Consider the following 22,578-nt stretch of genomic DNA (forward strand, 5'->3'; position numbering starts at 1 on the left):
AATGTTACTTTTATGATATAACAATGAAAATTTAAAGTCTATGAGTGGTATATAGAGCCATTTTTATAGCACAATATATATTTTTAAAGGGCAGGAGTGATATGTACAATTTGTGATCACGTCCTTTGGAAATAAGGCTTTATTTCTCTGTTAGAATTAATGTTATTTAGGCATTTTACAAAGGGTGGATATATGCTTCTGAAAAGTTTTTTTTTCTAGTGCTTTTTAGCAAATGTAAAATTTATAAACAAATTTACATTAAACGTGTGAACTAAAGTTCGTGTTTTCCATCTATCACACTGATTACTGTTTTTGATAATTTTTCAAATTTCTGAAGGAATAAGTCTAAATTCTAAGCTGTCAAGCAAAAATATCAAAAAGGGTCTCCTTATTTATTGAGACTTTCAGGAGCAGCTTAGGCAATTCATTCTTTGAGGGAAAAAAAAGGAGGAACAATGGGAAGCCCCTTATCCCTTCTGATGCCAGCTCAGATTTTGGGTATCTTTAGGTTTCTGCAAAAACCTTGAGAGCATGACTTTCCGTCCAGGTGCCTGCTGTCTCAAAAGTTTACTTGCTCACTGTCTCTTTCTGTGCCTTCCCCAGGTAGTTTTTCAGTGTGTTAAGACGTAGGCTTCAAAAGGGTCATTAACTGGTTTTTATAAATTCCTGCAGTTTAGAAATGTTTGTTGAAGTAAGCTTTTTTAGACACTGCAGGGGAGGTCTTTATACATTTGGTATAAATCTTTTCTATTAAATTAGGAGATTCTGTCACTGGGCCAGGATCAACCATTCTACAGTCCAAGTTGCATGTATGAATATGTGAACTTTAATTTGAATACAAATGACTTGGGAGATGATTCAAGACGCAAATTATGATTCCGTAGGTCTGAGATGTGATGAAAAATTAGCTGGTCTCACAGGTAACGAGGCTGGCGGTCCTTGCAAGGTGCTGCTGCAAGGTACCTGACAAGGCAGCAAGGTCTGTCAGAGGCAGAAAGAAAAGAAACCAGGGCAATGAGCACAGAGAAGATCCCTGGTTATGGGAGTCAGAATATTCTTCAATGAAGACACTACAACTTGGGATTTTGGATGGGACTTCTTTGGATATGTGTATCTGTCCCTCAGAGCAGGATGTTTGGCATACTTGGCACCTGGGCATTCATTAAGTGCCAGTTAAGAACCTAGTTGTTAATGGAAAAAAGCAAACAGAATAACAAATAAATTCAAGGCATGCATTCTTAAGTTAAAATTACTACTAAGAACAGATTTCTAATGTTTTTTTTTTTTTTCTATCAGACAAGCACTGTAACACTGTTATGTATTCTTAAAGGTTCACCAGACAAGTATCATGACTTCTATCATTGCTTGTTCCTGGCACCCTTTTCCTCACGTTTGCTTACTTATGACAATGAAGTCCTCCTTCCTTCCACTCTCCTGAAAGTATTGCAGGGCCTCTTTTCTCTGATCTTTTCCACTTTGTTGAACACAGAGCAATTCTTTGAAGTTCTATAGGTGGAGAACCAGACTGCTGTAGATGTCTTGTTATTGACTAACTCAGCACTTGTCTCCTTTGAGCCTGCCAGGCAGTTCTTATAAATAAAAGTTTATCCTGAGGTCTGTTTTCATGGCATAACCTGAAAATGACCCTGTAAAATTACAGATATCAGTTGGAGTCAGGGGAGGATGAAACAGACTTTAGTCAAGAATCATTGTTGAAAGGTGATCCTCAAGAGAAAAACCATAAAGGAAAAAAAAAAAGGGAAGAAGAAACTATGTCTTCTTAAGGTATCTTGTTGAAAATATGTAGCATCAAACAAAATTGGCAAAGAAAGTCATTACTCCAATAGGCTTTTCTGACAAAAGCAAACAGCTAAACACTACTTGCTAAATGCTAAAAGGTAGAAATATAGAAGCAATGTGATCTCTCTTGTATCTTCTGTTAAAAGGGTGATTCTTAGTTTATGGACAATTAGAAGTTCAAAGTAAAGTACGATTGTTTTACTGGATTTGTATCCACTCTTAGAACTGTATTATAATTAGACTAAGAGCACAGTTTTAATACATAAGAACAGTATACTAATTTTCTTTATTTTTCATAATATATGTGAATGATGTTGTTTGGAGCAATAAATTGTCCTCTCAACCATACAAGGAAATTATTGTGAGAACTTTTAACAATCAGAGATCCACTGACCACTTGATGTGCTAGCAGTCCATTTAAAGTTTATTAAAGGGTCAGGGACCGTTCAGTCTGAATGTGTCTTTTTGGGATTCCCTTGATAAATTCCAGAGGGAGAAAATGGCAACTCTAATGCTATGACCTACCAGAAACTCTTGACCTGAAGAAATGACAAGAATATTTATAGGGCTTCCTGGGAAAATGAAAAATGCTGGAAGCGTCCTATATAGAGAAGCAACATCTTATTCGAATTCAAGGGTAAATAAGAGTGTGTCAAAAAATATGGAAGAGAGGGGATTATTCACAAAGAAAGAAATAATTCACTATGACAGTGAGATATATGACAACAAATGTGTGTTGCTAAGAAATAAGTTCCATGAAAGCAGAGATTTTTAATTTGTTTTGTTTGCCGCTGTATTATAGAACTTCGAGTGGTATCTGAAACATAGTAGATGCTCAATGAATATTTGTGGAATGAAGAATGTGACATGAGGCTAAAGAGGTTGGTATGGATTAGATGATGAAAGATTTGGATGTAAGACAGAGTTGGTTTTGGTTCCCTAGAGGCCATAGAGAAGCACAGAAGTACTCTTGTGAGGGGAAATAAAACTATAGAAGTCGACACAATCGTGTCAGTAGCCATGGGGTGGAGGTGAGGCTATAGAATCATTAAACAAGAAACTTACAAGCAACAAAAATCTTTGAACTCTCGGTTTTTGAGGGATGGACAAAGAAATAGAATTCACTAAAGGTGTCTGAGAAGAAACTGAGAACTGGAAGATTGCTAGATGAGGTTGGTGTCCTGAAAGCCAAGGGAGGAGACATTCTAAAGTAAGTATTATTTAACAAATAGGAAGCCACTGGTAATAGTAGAGAGAACATTTCAGTAGTGTGATAGAGACAGAAACTAGATAGCAGTAGGTCAAGAGGTGCAAGGCAGGTAGAAAGTGCAGATATTAAGTAAATCCTATTCCTCCAAGAATAATTGTCTTAAATAATTTATGAAATAAGATGAGATATATGTAGGCACCATACATAGATGACATTTCAAGAAAGTTGTCTGAGAATGAAAGAAAAGAGAAAGAGCCATGGCTGGAGGGTAATGTAGAATGAAGAAAAGATTCTTAAAATATAAGATAAATCCCAGCAGGTTTGTAGGCTAAGGTAAGGTGCTCAAAGGAAAAGAAGTTATAATAGTGCCCAAGAAAAAGAGGATACAGTTCCCTGAGTGGACAAGAGTGGCTTCCTTCGAGAGCAAGGTGAAGTTGATGTCTTTGAATATGGTACCTGCAAGTTTTCTTTGTAACCAGAGAGAAAGAAGAAAGGATGGGCCTAGATATGAGCTTGTTTCTGAGGCACTTATCCATAAACAATTGGGATAATAGTTATTGGATTAGCCACAGCTAATGTGGATCTAATGAATATATTTTAATGGTATTATTATGTATTTAATGTATTTTAATTATATTTTTGATTTTCTTTATATAGGAGTGGGGATTTATTAGGCAAGTGGCAAGGTATTCTATGTGGGATTTAGCAGGCTCCCAAACTTTAAATTGCTGGCATATGTGGCTTGGATAGGTTTTTATCATATGAAAAAAATATATAGCTAAAATATAATATTTATCTCAAATTTAGAGCAATTTAACTGAAGTGAATTTATCTATGCTTCACTCACTAAATTTTATTCCGAATTTTAAGTGGAAGTGACACTTTAGTGCAACTTTTTCCAATTTACCAGTAGAAGATTCTTTGTAATATTAAACTATTTCTGAATAGAAATGCATTATAATGCTCATTAAAACCGACTCTCCTGGAAATGTAAACCTGATTTATCTAATGCATTAAAAAATTCTCTATAAATGTACCACACATTGTGAAATAATGTTAATTAGGAGGAGAGGCAAAACAATACATTTTCTTGAAATTTCAGGGCAATCAGCATAACTTATATTAATACCATGTAATAACTATAATTATTTTTATTCCACTTTTGGTAGATTTATATTCATTAAAAGTCTGGTTTCCTATTCTGCAATATGAAAAATGAACCTGACTTTAAAATGTTATATAGTGCTGTAAGTGATTTCATTCACTTATTCAAAAGTAAGGGCCTACATGTAGGTGCTGTGATTCGAAAGACTTCATAGCAAGATTTTGTGAGTTTACCATTTGGAAGTCTCTTGCACACAGCTTTAATTGCACTCAGTCCACTTACCTTTCTGCTCTCATGCATAAGCAACCAGCACTCTAAAAGCTGAGCACATTTTTGACCTGACAAGCATACTTTCCTAAATGTACCTTATTACACTATAGGGCAGATAGTGAGGAACATGACTCTTTTGGGGGCTATTTAAATTTTAAGATTTATAGAACCAGGGACATTTTAAAATTACTTGGTAAATTTATTGTGTACTGCTCATATTCAAATTTGAGTTTATAACTTTTTTTAAAAGTCTTAAGGAAAAGACACTAAGATTCTCTCCACATACAAATAATTTGCATGAACTGATTGCACATATTTTATGTAATATGAGCACATTTGTGATCATCTTCCTGTAGGTTCTGAATTGTTGGCCAGAACTATCATTGCTTCTTTCCTTCTTCCCTCTGACATTTCTCAAAATTCCAAATTCTGTTACTACCAAATCCTGTTTAAGTTTAGTACACTTTTGGGCTCTGAGTTCAAGGATATTACCACTGTGGATTAGAAGGGAGCAGGAAAAAGGTTTGTAGATAATACATGAAAAACAAACTGCTATTTATAACTCCTTTTTCCTGGAGTCCCCAACTAATGAATGCACAATTATAACTAAAAAAACTCATGATTCAGAAACATTACGCACTGTAGAGTTACTGAGATGATATGGACATTACAGATTACTTTCAATTTACAGATGGGGTAGTCAGAGAATTTACATGACATGCTCACAGTAGCCATCTGAATTAGTAGCACAAATACCAGAAACCTGGTATGCAGATTCAAATTAAATTAGTTTTTCATCTAGGTCTGTATGTTTTTTCTAAATGGAGACTTTGTCATATGGCAGGTTTTACAACCATATAATGAACACAGTTGGTACATTAATTTACAGGATTAATCTGTTATTACCTATTACATTTAAAGTAAGCTCCATAAAAACAAGGACTTATTTTGTTCACTGGATGTCCCCATATGTAGAACAGCACCTGGCACATTTGTGGAATAAACAAAGAGGGAGAAGAAAGACAACTTAGGCAAATATTTGGTACATGACCAAACAGAAAGGAGGGATGTTAAGGTTGCTTCAAAAACCCAGACAGAAAAGAATAACTAGAAACATCATTCTGCCAATTTTTTGTACACTTTACATTATTTGACTCACACATGTATCTTCTTGATTATTTTTTGTGACTGTCCTTTTCCTAATATCATAACAGAATAAAATAATTTAATAAGCATGAATGCTAAGCTCTGATGAAAAAATGGTAAATAAAATATAGTCTTTGCTTTTGAGGTAAATTAACTATTATTTTTAAAACCACTAGAGCAATTATTTATACTTACACTGGTGACTGCAACGTAAACATAAACATCCTTTGTTTTTGCGCTTAAGGTGTCCTCAAATTAGTAAGTGGGGTAAATAAAAGGTTAATACCAAATCAATAATTAACAGTTGTGTCTTGTTACATATGTATTGATTTTACCATCTATAAAACACTATGTTCTGTCCATTTTTTCATTTGTATTTAGAAATGGCAAATAGATATTTTTTAAATAAAATAATTGATATATTAATCTGACTATTTAATTGATGTGTGTGTGTGTACTCTTTGCAATAAAAAAACCCTGCATTTTGAAATTTTTTGTTTTTATGGCACTTGAATTTTATGATAGTTGAAAAAGTCACTTATCTCCCTGAATCTTCTCGTGAGAATGGATACCATTTCCCCCTTTGTAATCCCTAAACAAAACAAGGTTTGAAGTACAACATGCCACAGAACCACATTTCACTAACTTAGACATCAGCACAAATAGGAATGTCCGGTTTTTAGGTAATAAGAAGTTGATCTCAAGTGAGCTGAATGGCAGAGAATAAATGTACTCTAGGGTATTTTTGAAAGGACAAAGTATATGTCCCCATTCTGAATATATATAAAACCATACTATATTAAATAAATGCACTCTACAGATTAACATATAAAAGAAGTTTTGTTTTCAAGTGACCAAAACACTGATGTTGATGTCTCTCCAATTAGTAAACCAAATTAAAAAAAATGAGTGTTATTTTCAACTGACTTGAATGAAAACTGACGCTAACTTGAAATATGAAATCCTATTGCCAAATCGAATGTTAAATGCTCAGTCCTCTCTCACTCAGCACTGACATAATTATTCACACCTTCCATCTTGGAACATTTTCCTTCATAAGGTTAACAGTATCCCTGTCTTCTTTCTCCTCATTCCTCACAAGTCATTCTTTCTCAGCCTTTTGCTGGTTACTCTTCCTGATCTCTGAAATTGGAGGATCCCAGGACTCGGTCCTCAGAATGTTTCTCTTTTTTATTTTATTTACACTCACTCACTAGATGTTTTCATTTAATCTCTAGCTTTAAATACCATCCACATGCCAGCCATCTCCACTTGGATAGCTAAAAAGTCTCCCAAGCTTCACATGTCCCAAACTAAACTCTTCATTCCAACCTAAAGCCACTCCCACCCCAACATTTCCATCCATCGTATTCATCATATCAGCCAACGGCAACTCTGTTCTAGTTGCTTACATAAAAAGCTTTGCAGTCTTGGATTCCTCTCTTTCTCTTATGCCATATATCTCATCCATCAGCAAATCCTTTGAAATATATTCAGAATTCATTTCCTATTTCCTCCACTTCTATCATCCTTCTCCAATCTTTCTTCATCTCTCACTTGATTGCTGTGAAAGCACACTCACTTGTCTGCCTATTTCCAGACTTGTCTACTAACAGTTTATTCTCCATACAGCAGCCACGGTGAACCTTTTAAAATGTTATATCATTCCTGTATTCAAAAACTCCAAAGCCTTCCCATTTCATTCAAAAACAAAATATTAAGTACTTGGCGTGGCCCATGGCTACATAAGAATATATTACCTGCTTCCCTGCAGCTCCAAAAATCTCTCTGAACTCATTTACCATTTCTTCTCTGCCTCACATTTCAGCCACACAAACTTCTTGTTATTTGTCTATATCAAGCACAGTCCCGCCTTGGGGACTTCCCTGTGCCTGAAATGCTCTTCCCTGTATATCCACACAGCTTGCTCCCTTACTTTCTCTAGATCTCTGCACAGATGTTCTTTCTGACTACACTTTTTATAAGAGAATGTATCTTTCATGCCCATCACTTTTACCCTGTTTCTCAGTTTCCTTCATTCTCACCTTCGATATGTATTTCCTTGTTCATGATCTAATTTCCCTCTAGGAGAGAGGCTTTCTGAGGCAGGACTTTGTTTTGACTATTATCATACTTCTAGCACCTAGACCAGTGGTGAGCACAGTAGATCCTCAACAAATATTTATTGAATGAATGAAAATGGATGAATAACTCTTACATGTCCAACGAGAAGCCATCAAAATTGTCTTTCCAGAAAATCTGGGGAAACTGATCTAATGTAAAACCCACTGATATTACAGTAAGAAGATATAGATTTGTATTCTGTTTCTGCTACTTCCAAGTGGTGCAACAACTCTACAAGTATTTCCAGCATTTTTCCTCACCTTAAGGGTCATCATATATCAATTTTCCTACTTGGTATATACATCTTGTGAAATCAATGGCATTTTCCATGATTAGGATAGGGTACCTTGTCATTGATATTTACTCATATTTCTTATTTCTCATATCTGGGGAATCATAAATTGTCTATCCCTGTGCTAAGACACACATTCATTGAACTTGGGCCATTACTTAATTCTTAATCTAAGTTTCTTTATCCATGAAAATTGGGTTGAGGAATGAAATGTAAGGAGACCCTGTGAATTTTAAAATGTATATTAATGACATGAGCATACTTTAGAAGTCTAAAATAGATCACATTACATCATCATATTATAAAAAATACTTCATCTCATCATTTGACATAATTAATAGTCATATAAGACATACTAAGGGTAGGATATCTACTACATGTTTGACCACAAATTATTCCCTTATTCTTGGGCACACAGTAGTACTACATTTCCTAGGCTCTTACGGTTAAGACCTAGAACTGAATTCTGGCTACTAGAATGTGAGAGGAAGTGATGTATACCTCTCCCAGGGCTGGTCCCTAAAGCCTCTTGCTTGATCCTCTACTCTTTTGCTTAGAGAGGATCCAGCAGGGGACTCTAAGGCATTAGGACATGAGATCCACTAGAGCGAAGCCTGGTTCCTTGAGCTGCTATGTGGAAAAGAGTTGTCTAGGATATCTGCTATCTATGAACACATGCACCTGGAATGATATAAACAAAAAATAGTTCTATTGTGCCAAGCATCTGAGAATTCAGGGCATATTTATTAATACAGAGGCCATTACACCGTGCTCATTTACAATTCGCAGTATAGATTTGTTACTAGGTTTGCTGTGTCATATACTCTCTTTTCTGCTTATATTAAATAGAAAGTTAGGTTGCATTATACTGATTGTGGATTATCCACTTTGACTTTGACCTAATCTCTCTGGATAGCACTCTTTTCAAATAACCAGTGCTTTTCTCTCTCACTCAGAAGTGTTCCTGTATTAGATCTTGGTAAGTACTGACTCTCTTTTTAAGCTATAATCTCTTTTGATTATTTCCTAAGGTTTTTGTTGCTGTGGTGGTAATAATAGTTTATAAATTCAAAGTTCTTCAAAAGTATCATTTATAACTTTACTTGGCTGTTTATGTATTTCTTTAAACAAGTAATGACATGAAATAAGCACTAAAATATTTGGGGTAAAGGCGCATGATGTATGCAACTATGCAACTTAGTCTTAAATGATTTAGAAATACATAAACACATGCACCCCACCCCCCATGTGCTATTAAGCAAATGGGGCAAAATGTTAACAACAATGTGGGTAAATGGAATATAATGTTCCATGTACTATACTCATAATTTTTATATGAATTTGAAACCATTTCTAAATAATTTTTTAATAGTTACCACTATTAAAAATATCAATATTTCTGATTGGTTTGCTTTTAAAATTTTCTCTGTGCAGTTTAAAATGTGCAATGTGTTTTTGTCTAATAATATGTTTTTTGAAAATATAAAGCAGTTTTCTACAGATGCAATTTTCTGTGTCTATAATTTTTATGCTTTGCCCTCAAACACAGCTCTTATACTGCTTCTTGAACACTTTAAACCCTGTTTGAATGTAAAAGAGAAGATAGGCATTAGTGATACTAGTTAATTATTGTACTGTCAGAATAAGAAGGGAATAGTCTATCCAGAGAAAATTTTTAAGATCATGTTTTCTAGAAATATGAAAGAAAATTTTCAAATACTGATCAGCTGTAATTTATGGGAGATTTACACATTAAGTAGGAGACTTTGCTGAATTTTAATATAAATGAGTATAATACATGATAAGGATTAGTGATAGTAATCACAAAGAAGTTGCTTTATTCCAGACATCAAAATAGCCTCTTTGGGCAGAAAGTATAATTTTTCCCTATTCTGTAATAAGTTGACCATCAGCCAACGAATTATTTATAAACTGGTATGTTTCCCAAGCCATTAAAATAGAAAGAAAAACTAGTAGCCAACCTAATAAAAAAGCAGCACCAATAACTAGTGAGAATAATAGAAAAATTCTTAGGTAAAGTGGAAAATAAAAGAAAAACTAGAGAATACTTGATTTAATTCTATTTAAATACATTTGAAAACATGAAAAAAAATTTGTAGGATAATACACATTACAAAAACTGAGTTCAGGCAAGACAAAAACTCTTAGATTAATTACTATGGAAGAAATTGAGAAGGTTGTAAAAGGCTATCTCTCCCCTACAAAACCAAACCCAAAACCTAATCTAACCCACTAGAACTAGATAATTTCAAAGCATTATATTATACCTTCAAAGAATAGATAACTTCAATGTTAATTTATTTTAGAGCAGAGAGAGAAGAAAAGCTATTGATTGCTTTTATGACACCTGCTATAACTTTAACGTAAAATCCGATAGTAAAAAACAAAACAAAATCTGAAAAAGAAAACTTCAAACCAATCTCATTTATTAATGTTGATGAAAAATTATAGATAAAAATAGAATATAGGAGCACATTTAAGCATAATATAGCTTATTCCAAGAATGAAAGGATAATTCAATGTTAATAAACTTCTTAATGCAATTCGTCAAAGTGATCAGTTGAAGGAAAAAATAATACTTATCTTCATAGATGCCTTTTTTTTTGTTTTTGATAAAATTCATTATCCATTTTTGACAAAGGTTTTTAATGAAATGGGAATTGAGGGAAATTTCCTTAACATGGTAAATATTCATGTCAAGTAAAAAGCCAGTATTGTGTTTAAGCGTGTAAAATGTGATAGTTTCCATTTAAGTCAGGCATAAGATGGAAATTTCCATAATCCCCACTATTAATCAACAATGTTTAATAAATAACAGTCAAATGTATTAGATAAGACAAATCAGAGGTATGTAAATAGGAAGGGAGAAGGCAAAGTGATTGTTTTTTGTAGGTGATATGATTGTATGCCCCTAAATTCTATGAAATGATCTAAAAAAAATATGAAAAACAATAAGACAACTCAGTAAAGTAACTGGTTATAAAATTAATATTCTAGAATAAAATCTAGGGTAATAGGATATATGTAACAAATAAAAGACAGTTATATTGGTATTTATTTTTTATTCATCATTCTCTAATAGAAGATCAGCACCATAAAAAAAAAGATGTGGTCGACATTGTTTATTGCTTTACAGTGCCCAAATATATCTAAGTACATAGCAGGCACTCAAGAAATATTTGTTAAAAAAAAAAGAATGAATTTATGCTATACACCTCCTCTCTTGTGCAGAGATAAATGTGCAAAGATATATCATTGTTTATAATAGAAAAAGAATGAAAGCAACCAATATATCCGTTAGTGGGTATCTGATTAAATAAGTTATTAAAAATAATGAGATATAAGTATATTCCGAATTAATACATAAATTCCTCTCAGATAAGTTAAAGAAAGCAAAACACTAGGTTATTATACAAGTAGCACACATTTTAAAGGACTGAAATGATACAAAACATGTTCTCCTACGCAGAGAAATTATTAGAAATCAAGAGAAAAAAATTGGGAAATCCCAAATGTTTGACAAATAAACAAAACTTTTCTAAGTAACCTATGTACCAGAAAAGAAATTACAGAGGAAATAAAATATCTTGCACTGAATGCAAAAGAAAACACAGCATATTAAAGTTTATGGAATTTAGCTGAAAAGTACTTACAGTGAAATTTATAGCTTTAAATGCTTTCGTTAGTAAGAAATAGAGTCATTAATATAAGATTCCACCTCAAGAAGACAGAAAAGCAAAGTAAATCAAACACAAGTGGGAGAGAAGAAATTATAAAGATCAGTGTGGAAAACACTGAACTGGAAAACTGAAAATCAATGAATCCAAAAGTTGATTCTTGAAATAGAATTTTATAAACTTTTGTTAAAAACTTTATGCTAACAAATTTCATAACTTAGATGAATTGTAAAAATTCTTAAAAATACATAAATTAACCAAAACAACTCAAGAGGAAATAGAAAATTGGAAAGACCTAACTCAAGAAAAGAAATTTCATCAGTGACTGACAATCTTTTTATAAATAAAAGTCCTGATCAGATGCCTTCAACTGGTGAATTTCATCAAACTTAAGGAATAAATGATATCAAATTCTTTCAGAAAATGGAGAAGGAATACTTTCCAACACCTTGTATGAGGCCAGTATTACCCTGACATAAAACCAGAAACTATAGAAAAGCTGCCCCAAACAGGCCTAAAAATTAGCAAAATATAAGGAAACAATCCAGCAATATACAAAAAAAGATAAATTGTATTTCATTAAAATTTAAAAAGTTTTTGCTTCAAAAGGCGCTATTAAGAAATGAAAAGACAAGCCACAGATTAGGAGAAAATATTTGCAAATCATATATCTTATATAGAACTTACACCCAGAATGTATAAAGAACTATTACAATTTAATAAGACAAATAGCCCAATAAATATAGAAATGGGCAAAATATTGAGTAGGCATCTCATCAAAGAAGATATATGAATGCTAATAAATACATGAAAAGATTACAGAAATATAAATTAAAACCACAAGTGTCACTATATACCCACTAGAATCACTATAATCAAGAGACTGATTATACAAGTGTGGGCAACGGAGGACAGAAACCAGAAACCTCATATATTGCTAGTGAAAATATGAAGTGATATAGCCATTTTGGAAAACATTCTGGCTATTTCTTAGTTTGAATACATATTTGTCATGTAACCCAGCAATACCACCCTTAGGTATCTACCCAAGAATAATGAAAACATATGTGCACACAAACACGTCTATCCAAATGCTCATAACAACATTACTCATAAATGCCAAAACCTGAAAACAACTCATATGTCCATCCACTGGTGAATGAATTAAAAAAAGTGATATATCTGTATAATGAAAAACAACCCAGCAATAAAAAGAAACAAAATAGTCATACATACATCAACATGGGTAAATCTCAACAGCATTATATTAAGTAAAAGACTAAATATTCTAAGATTCCACTTATAAAAAAATTTCTACGAAGCCAAGACTACTTAAAAAGCATATTAGTGATTAGTATTGGGGTGTATTACATTCTGTGACACTACACTAGCAAAAACAAAAAACAAATTACTAATCCTCAAATACAAACAAGAAAAACAAGCAAAACTGAATATTTGAGGATTAAATGAGTGTGGGGGGAATAGGGCAAAAATAGGGTAGTCCAGCTGATAGGCACACAGTTTTCAGAAAAGGTACTGATTGCAACAATATAAATACATATTACACAGCTATTATGTAATATGTAATATATAATAAATATCTGTAAATAAAGAATTTTGAAACCCTTTTTCCTGCTTGCTTTCCATAACTTTAATAAAGCCATTATATATAAAAAGTGTCCAAACTTTTATGTTTCTAAAAACCATATAGTGGATATTGTACAATAATTTTCAATTATACCTTTTAATATCAAGAACCTATTATGAAGATTTAATTTTTAATTGTACATTATGAAAATATAGCTATCGATTAAGAATATTTGTTTTCATTTTAAATAGGCAATGAGGGAAATTAAAATACACTGTCAATATTTAATTATCAAGATTCAAGTGATCGAATTTATGATTGTTTTGCTATTATGTTATTTTCTGTTTATAATATAAGTACAGAATACTTCGTATGGTGTTGTTCACAAATGACTACTATTTAGTGTCCTTTTTCATAATAGGAAGCAACGATGTAAATACCTCCTTAAAGGGGAAACAACTGCAGAGAGGGCCAAATAAGTCATAAAAGGTGCTTCTTTCAGCTTTGACTATTTCATTTGCATTTCAAACTGACAGGGCTTTCATGCTGTTTTTAATGCTTTGAATAGGCAATCACATACGTTTGCCTCACATGTGTTCTTCGCCCATAAGTTCCTCACTGCTCCATCTGACCCATCCTTGCTGTAGTTTCGGATCTAATTTAGACTCAACAGACATTTAATGAGCACCTGTTGTGGGCCATTCAATACTAAGAACACTACCATCAGGTTAGGTAGTATTATCCCAATATAAAAGATGAGATATCTGAGGTCCATGGACTTTTTAAGTCACTAAATCAGGATATAACCTGACCTTTTTTTGTTTTATTCTGTTTTCAGGTAGTTTTTATATCTGTGACCCTTCCTCAGTTCACTGATAATCAAGAGCAAAGTAGCAGAGACATGATGGAGGGGCCTCCTGCTTAGGCTCATCCATTCCCCACTGAGGAGGTAGAAAAGAAACACATCCTGGGCTTAGAGCTCCCACCATACTCCTCACTGCTCTCATTTCCATGCCTCACTCAGAAAATGTAGCTCAGAACTTCAGCCTAACCCTGTCCCATAACTTTCTTCTCACGTCATGGGAGGCACTATGGGTAATTATTACTGGAGAAGTGTCCTGAGCAATCCTGTTCACAACTTGGAACAGATTTTTCTACGGTGACACAGCTCCCAATGATTGTCATGGAGATTATCAAGACCATTCTTGGGCTTGGAAGGGGTCGAACCAGCTTCCATATGCTAGCCTGGAATCCTAAGCACATTCCAGAGCACTGAGTCTGTTGGAAAAATCAGGTTTTCCAAATTAAGTCTGTGGGAAACCAGTTGGAGGTTTCTCCAACTCTTAACATTAATGAACTTTTGGACTATAACCCACACATACTTGGGAATTCAATCTTTATCCTCCAAGTTCATAGCAATATAAATTTGTAAGACTGAGAGAATTATTTTTGTTGTATTTAATATAAAATAGGAAAAGATACATTCTCTGAAAAAAACACAGCTTCCTGGACTCACTCATGTTTTTCTCTTACTCTTATAAAGTATGATTTCATTTGACTCCAGAGAAACTTCCATTTTTTGCAATATTATCATAAAGTTCCTATACTACCTGTATATTTAATTGCAGAGCCAGTATTTATCTTACCTCCTCGATGGATAATCAAAGAAGTCTCGCTTCCAATGGGACAGTCCTTAAGTATATCCACTACTTCTGTATGGCTCAGGTTCTGTACATTCTGCTGGTTGATCTCAACAATGAGGTCGCCTTCACACAGGCCAGGGCATCCCTGAATGTCAAGTATTTGTTTCACCCGCTGTCCTGTAGGGCTGTCAGCAATAGTGAAGCCAAAGCCCTGGGCCCCTTTCACAATGGTTAAGGTCATAAGTTCAGCTTGGGTGGCCCCAGATGAAGCCATAGACACATTGTCATCATGGACGGGTGGGGGATATGTGCCATCGAGCTGACTGTCAACTGGCATTGAGTGCAAAGAATGAGGCGGCCGATCTGTTATATCTGGAACTGACTGTGAGGTCCGAGAAATGTATTCCAAATATGTTTCATAGTTATGTCTTCCATTGACCATCACTGGAGGTGGCCTCTCCATTATTGCGAGGGGCGGCACCATGCTGTTAGCAGGATCTTCAGGATCAAAGGGCAAAGGGTAGCCACGACACAACACTAGGCTGACACTCTGGCCGATAGGAACAGACTGGAAAAGTTTGACTACATCTGCATGAGTGTGTCCAAGGACACACACTTCATTAATGTAGACGATGACATCACCTGTAAGGAAAAGAGAAAGAGATTGACAACATGAGGTAAGGTCAATTAATGTCGACACAGAGAAATTAAATTATTTATGAGACTAGCGAAAGTAGTGCTTTGTTTCTCAGTAAGCAATGAGGAAATAAATTAGAATAATATTTAAATTTATTGTAGGTGGCTCAAGGTTACAACAGGTCTGCCAACAAATATACTGATCAAATGCTGAAAAAAAATGCTATACGGTTATTCTTGAAGTTTAGATACAACTTCGTATTCAGAAAGGGTCAGAAAGACAAGTTTAAAAGAATTTGTACCTAGAAGAAGCACTCATTCTCTGCTCCTTTTTCATCTTCATTTTCATCTGTACTGCATTGCAGTTAAAATTTTTGAACTATTGAGAAGCTGTGATCATAAGTTTTACATGAAAACTTTGAAGCCCCAGAACATTTTTTTTGATATCACTCTTCTAAGTCAACTGCCTTTTTCTTTTTTATTGAAGAGGAAAATATTTGCTCATTTATTTTCTTTGTCTATAGGTAGCTGTAATTGCAAAGGTTCCAGGTATATACAAGTGAAGGTCAAGAGCACAGGTTTTGGGATCAGGGATCTGGGTCTGTATCCTGGTGCTACTACTTAGCAGATATGTAATATTGGGCAAGTGACTTACCTGCTTCAAGCCACAGTTTCTCATTTGTAAAGTTGTTGTGAGGATAAAATGACATAATGTAGAAAAAGTGCTTGGTACAGTGCCTGATAGATGGTGAGTGCTTAATAAATGTGGAATATTAATAATGTCATTGTTGCTAAAATAGGATGGGGGAAATTTGGGACCCTGGCTTTCAAACTGGAAGCTGCCATAGACTTATCCTCTGACCTTAGATAAATTGACCTTTCTGCAGATCTTTTCAAAAAGTCATTTGCCCTCTCTCCCCTGTGAATTTTCAAAGAATAATACAAGTCCACTGGTTAGAAGTTAATTTTATATTAAAAATGCCCTGAATGCAAATTATTCATTATAAAATAAATGCAGAAAAATATGTTAGTTTGAGATAATTGTTTTAAAAAATCAATTATGTCCAAACAACAATTTTATTTTTGAGAAATTGTTCTTTCATGGATTAATTTTTTATTCATAAAACTCATAATGTTTGAGAATTGAACTTGCAAATTGAGATTGTGGCTGACTATACTGAGGAATACGTGAGGGATGAAAAGACATGTTTTCACAGGTTGTCAAATGAGTAACTCAACAGACATTATTTTATTGGGATCATTCTGAAATGTGTAGTGTAAATGACCAGGATTTCATTCTAAGACATCCTTGCCCATCAAAATTGCAAACATCAAAAGCGAAAAACAGAGTTGAACTTTCAAAGTTAAATATTTCAAGCCTTTCTTAGGTGTCTGTTATAAAATGATTTTTCCACTAGATGCACTTAAAAATAAATAATTCTATAAATAAAACCTTAAGTAAAATGACCTCAACAACATAGACTTAGTTAACATTCACTTTTTTCAAATGCTAGAGGATTGCTTAAAAGTGCTAAAGGTAAGGAGACAGAAAAGTTGAACAAACATTTTCAGAGATCCAGGTTTGGTCTGATTCTAGAAAATGTCATAGCCTATGCGACTGGTCATATGGAACTTCACTCTTTAATTATGTCTATAAGGGAGGATGCTGGTACAATGGCTGGAACGTTGTACCAGGACTTACGACTGAATCAGGGTGAGCACCCTCTATTGGGGTTCCTCATGAGACTGGGGCAGCTGGGCATCTTTGACATCATGTTCATCTGGTCTGGTCATCTCAGAGAAGTAACTGATCCAGACAAACTTTTTTCCTTCTCCTATTGACTCTTCTATTTTTAAAGTTATCATATATTTTACAGATTAAAAGGTTGAAAGAAAAATAAATGCCTGTGTACTATCTATGATCTAGCCTGATAACTAGAACATTGTTGATATTAGTTGAAGACCCCTGGGTAGCACCCCTCTCATTTGTATTCCCTTCCTGCCCTTTCCAGAGGTCATCATTGTCCTGCATCTGAGGTTTGTTATTCACATGTACTTATATTTCTAGGACATATCTAGGTACCCATAAGTAGTATCTCTAAATAGTATTTAATCCTTAAATAATAATAATTTCTCTAAAATATATTTTTGCATATTTTAAACCTTTTGTAAATGATATACATATTAATTTTTCTTAATTTCTCTGAAAATGCATTTGTGATATTTATTTATTTTCATCTTGTACCTCACATTAATATTGATTGCCATATAGTATTTATTATATGACTACATCACTATTTATTAATACTTATCTATTCTTCTGTGAATGGACTTTGAGGTTCTTGAGAACTTTTGGTTAACGATAGCTTTGCTATGAACCACTTTCCATGTCCCTTGTGTACATATGGAGAATTTTTCTGAGGTATGCACCTTTGGATAGAAATGCTGGGCATATGCCATGTGCATCTTCACTTTTGTTAATGGTAAGTGGCTGACAAAATAGGTCAAATTGAAAAACATTCCCTTTGGTAACATATCAGAATTTTCATTGCCTCCCATCTGACACAGTACTTGATATTCTCAGACCTTTAATTTTCACTAATCTAATGGGTGTTATCATGGTTTTAATTTGCATCTCCCTTACTGCTAGTGAGGGTGAGCATCTTTTCACACATTTATTGGTCATTCGGGTTTACTTTTCAGTACATCTCATTTCCTCATTTTTTCTCTTTAGTTAGTCTTCCCCCCCAATGGCTATTTTTCCGCATACCTCCATTCTTGATCCAACCTTTTCCAGAGGTTTGGGAGGCAGCATGGTGTGGCAGACATTACATGGGACAGGGAGTCAAACGACTTTGGTCTGATTTCCAGCTCCAACACTTACTAGCTGTGTGACTTTCAAAACTAACTTAAATTCTCTGACTCAGATTTTTCAGAAGTAATGAGGAACAATAATAATAGAAACTTACTTTTCTATGGGAAATAACAAATGAAATCATGCAGGTGAAAGAGATTGTGAACTATAAATTGTTATGCAAAGGATAATTGCTATTTTAGTAATTATTATTTGTCCTTGGTTATATCCTTCTATAAAATTAGGACAATGTCACCAAGTTATTCCCAACACAGTCATAATCAAGAATGAGTATCGGTTTCTAAGTGGACAAGTCAAAGGTAAGAAGGTAACAAATGCCACTTTCCTTTAAGCAGTGGTCCCCAACCTTTTTGGCACCAGGAACCGATGCTCCTATGAGAATCTAATGCTTGATGATCTTAGATGGAGCTGAGGTGGTGATGCTAGCTCTGGGGAGTGGTCGCAAACACAGGTGAAACTTTGCTGGCTCAACCGCCGCTTACCTCCAGTGGTGCGGAACCCCTGCTCTAAGATTCTTCCTTGTTTTAATTACTGTTAACAAACTTCTCAACCCTCAAGTGTACTTTATCCCTCCTTCTGCTATGCCAAAAATTCATAGGGAAAAAAGAACTAAGGGTAATGTTTAAATCTCTCTAGGTCTCTGCCAGGTCTAAAGAATAGTTATTTGAATTATAGTGATTAATGTTATCTATTTTTGAGTTTTACTGTGCTCTTGCTATTTAGAAACAGAATGAGAACTATTTGTGGTTCTTAGTAAGACTGCCTTTTATAATTTATGCATATGTTCCACTTAGAGAAATTTTTTGTCATCAAGCAAGTGATAAAGGACGCTATAACAATATCTTTGTGAAGCTATGCAGATTTCTGAATGTAAAAGATGAGTAGTCAGTTGTCACAGTTAAAACTATATGACACTTTGACAGTATTCAACAGTTCACTTTAAAAAAATATATAGATGCCTAGACATGTGTTATGCCAAAATTGTTGTAGATGAAGATGTAAGCAAACATTTGCTTATTCAGATAGAACTGACTGGGTAGGGTATTTATAGATTGTGCTGTATGAATGTCATTTACATGTTGCGAGATAAAAATATGAACCACCTGGTATATGTCATCTGATGGTACCATGCCAAATCCTCCTGGACAGACTGGGCTTCAGAGGATAGAAAGAGATGTCATTAGGAAAACTGGCTCCAGCTCCACCTCTGTTGGCCTACTCAAGAGGAAGAATTGGAAAAGAGTCCTTTGATCTCTCTATCTTTCAATTTATTCTTTTATAAAATGGGAATTAAAATATCCTCTCCATTTCCTCTTTCACAGGGCTACTGTGAGAATGAGATTGTACTTGTGAAAACACTTTCAATTTTCCAAAGAAAGATTCTCCACAAAAATTAGATGATGCATTTCTTTTGAAATCCAAGCACACATTTTCATTGCCACATTGCCTGCAAAGTTACATTGTTTCCTACATGGTCATTCACTTTAGGCCATTTTGAGGTCAGGTGGTTCTAGGGCTGCTGACCTATTTGCCTATTGGTCGAATTTGGTGTGATTAATGAACTTGGTGTCCCATAGGATTGGTTTAATAATGACCTAATTCCCAATTATTGAATTTCAAAGTGCAAGTAGAGGAGAGTGAGGCTGATGAAGCAGGAGGTTTAAAACTGCTGGCCTTTAAGGGAAAATGTTTTAAGATAACTGATTTTTTTTTAGTCATGGAAGACAAAATATAATATCGGATATCTTTGGGCACTTCACCATTTTGGATATGATAGGGCACTCATCATAAAACATTGCTTAAAATGAGTTTATTTTTATACCTCTTTTCTCTGCTCCCACATTCTTTGAGTCACTGTGGTTTGCAAAAATCTTCCTTTTTAAGTTTTTCTCACCATTTGCTGTCTACCTTCCTTATCCACCACTTTGGACCAAACAAGAATAATTTACTTCACACTTCATTCATATCCTGTAGGCCCCTCTACGAAGTTCAAACTACTCAGCCTTCAGACTTACTGTTTAACAATCTTTGCCCAGTCTTTCCAATTTATTTTTGTCTTTATCACCCAATAAGTTACCATTGAGAACTCTTTACATATTTAGGATAAATTTTCATTAAATAAAAGATGGAAAGATTTAGTGAAGGAAAACCGGACTAAATTTTCTGCCTTCAGTGTTTCTTAATTCTGTTCTTGCCAAGTCACATCTTACTACTCCCATTCTAACAATTATATCCACTCTACATTGAAAATTACTATTTTTTGTTTCCTCTCCAGCTAATAAGATTTGACTGACCTTTCTTTTCCAAAGCTTATATATTTTGTGTTTTTTTATAATAATATATAATTTTATTATAACAGGTAATTTTATTATTCTATAGCCTACACAAACATAATAAATTTTGACATTTACGTTTGGGGATGTGCTATGTACTACCACTTCCATTAAATTGAAAATAACTGCTCTTGATGAAATTTAAGTGAAGGATTGCAGTATGTCAGACAGACAAATAGAATTGAAGCTGGGTAACTTTGAATTGTTCTCTGAGTAAATCACCAACATCAGTTTCCTCATCTATAAGAAAGAGATAACAATAGCTGTCCTACCTACCATAGAGAGAAGAGATGTCTGTGAAAATGTTCTGTAAATGGTTCAGTACTATGATAACATTATGCATACACACACACACACACACACACACACAGGTTTTAAAATTTTAACAAATTACTGATAATGATTGAACAGCGAAAACATACTAAGGATGAGAAAAATAAACCACGGTAATTTCAAATACTTAAAAAGATTTTTATTAAATTATTTGACATTTTGCTTGCAGAAATTTAGAGGACAGCTATGCTTATCCTTGTAGCTGAATACACTGTTTCCCAACAAGGAAGACAAATGCCTCAGGAAAATATCCTTGAATTTTTCATTCTTTTTCTGGAATATAAATGCAATGTGGTCAGAGTGGAGGGATCGGTTAGACAAAAGCATTTCTGAATTTTGGGAGTGGTGATGGGGCTGCTCAGGAGAACTTAGAACATCTACACGTGTGGGTTTGTCATATTTCCAACTACATGACAGAGTGAGAAAGGACCAGAGAGAAACACCCAAGGGAATAAATGGCTCCTTTTCTTATTGTCTCGGATTCCCTGACGAATCTGTTCCATATGTTTCTTATTGCACAAAAGGTCTTCCATATACCTAAATCTAAGTTATTTTGCTAAAAATCAAGACTATTTCCTTGATGTCTGTTCTCATAAAGATGAAGCATTTTCTAAAATTCCCAAATGATCTCTTTGGCGTGAGAACTATAAAAACAGCTATCAATTGGAGGAGATTCCACCTTGGAGGTTCTGGACCTTACATTGGTTCTACCTACTTTAAACATCCATTTTGCTGACAACATTACTGCAGATACCCATCAAATTATGCAGAAATGCAAAAGCAAATACTTAGGTTATGGTGAGTATAAGAAGCAGGACAAAAAGCCTTCATTGGAAGAATTTTAGTTTATTGGTTTTTATGTGCTATATTATAAATGACATTGTGAGTGAAAATGAGGTAAATTGAGCTGTGGTGCTAAAATAAGGTTCAGGTAATGTTTGTAAATCATAATACCAGTATGCCAATAATTAGTGCTGTCAACACATCTCTGGGTCTTCTCTCTTATTTATTCATTATTTTATTCAGTCAAAATTTATTATACTCATCTACTACTCTGAGTTCAGGGCGTCATGTTATAAAAAGAGAGGACTGAACCAGATGATCTCTAAGGTGTTTTCTTCACTCTGACATTCTAAGACAATGGTTCTGAGATTCTGCCTCTTAGATATCTCTTCACTTGGTTCCTTCCTTTCTTTTTCTACTTCCATCACCAGAAAAGGACAGGACCTTACCATCTATGCACAATGGTCTCTTAGCTTGTCTTCCTGATGTTATAGCAGGAAAGACTAGGGGAGGAGAAATGGGAAGCGAAGCATATGGCATAAATCAGTGATCCCATGGGATTATGGGGTTCCGTAGTCTCACCCCATATTGACCTCTAGGAGTACATAGGCTTGTTAATAAATTTCCTCTCTTGCTCAGTACTGGCTCAGGAACCAGGAAAATGTGAATATTCTGCAGGTCAAGAGCATCAGATCCAGTGGCTGTGAAGCTCTGGGCACTGCCCTCCATTGCTTCTTCCTAT

At 34.3% G+C, this 22,578-nt stretch overlaps 1 protein-coding gene across 7 annotated transcripts in view; it reads right to left on the bottom strand.

The window, feature by feature from the left end:
• The window catches only part of MAGI2 (membrane associated guanylate kinase, WW and PDZ domain containing 2), a 1,221,159-nt gene that overhangs the window by 190,353 nt on the left and 1,008,228 nt on the right, over window positions 1-22,578 (bottom strand). For all 7 annotated transcript variants that reach the window (XM_036231069.1, XM_036231070.1, XM_036231071.1 and 4 more), the window contains one exon: window positions 14,880-15,518. In XM_036231069.1, the coding sequence (XP_036086962.1) occupies window positions 14,880-15,518 (639 nt within the window). The remainder of the gene's footprint in view (window positions 1-14,879; window positions 15,519-22,578) is intronic.

This window comes from Rousettus aegyptiacus, unplaced genomic scaffold (genome assembly GCF_014176215.1).
Source record: "Rousettus aegyptiacus isolate mRouAeg1 unplaced genomic scaffold, mRouAeg1.p scaffold_m13_p_13, whole genome shotgun sequence".
Taxonomy (NCBI): Eukaryota; Metazoa; Chordata; class Mammalia; order Chiroptera; family Pteropodidae; genus Rousettus; species Rousettus aegyptiacus.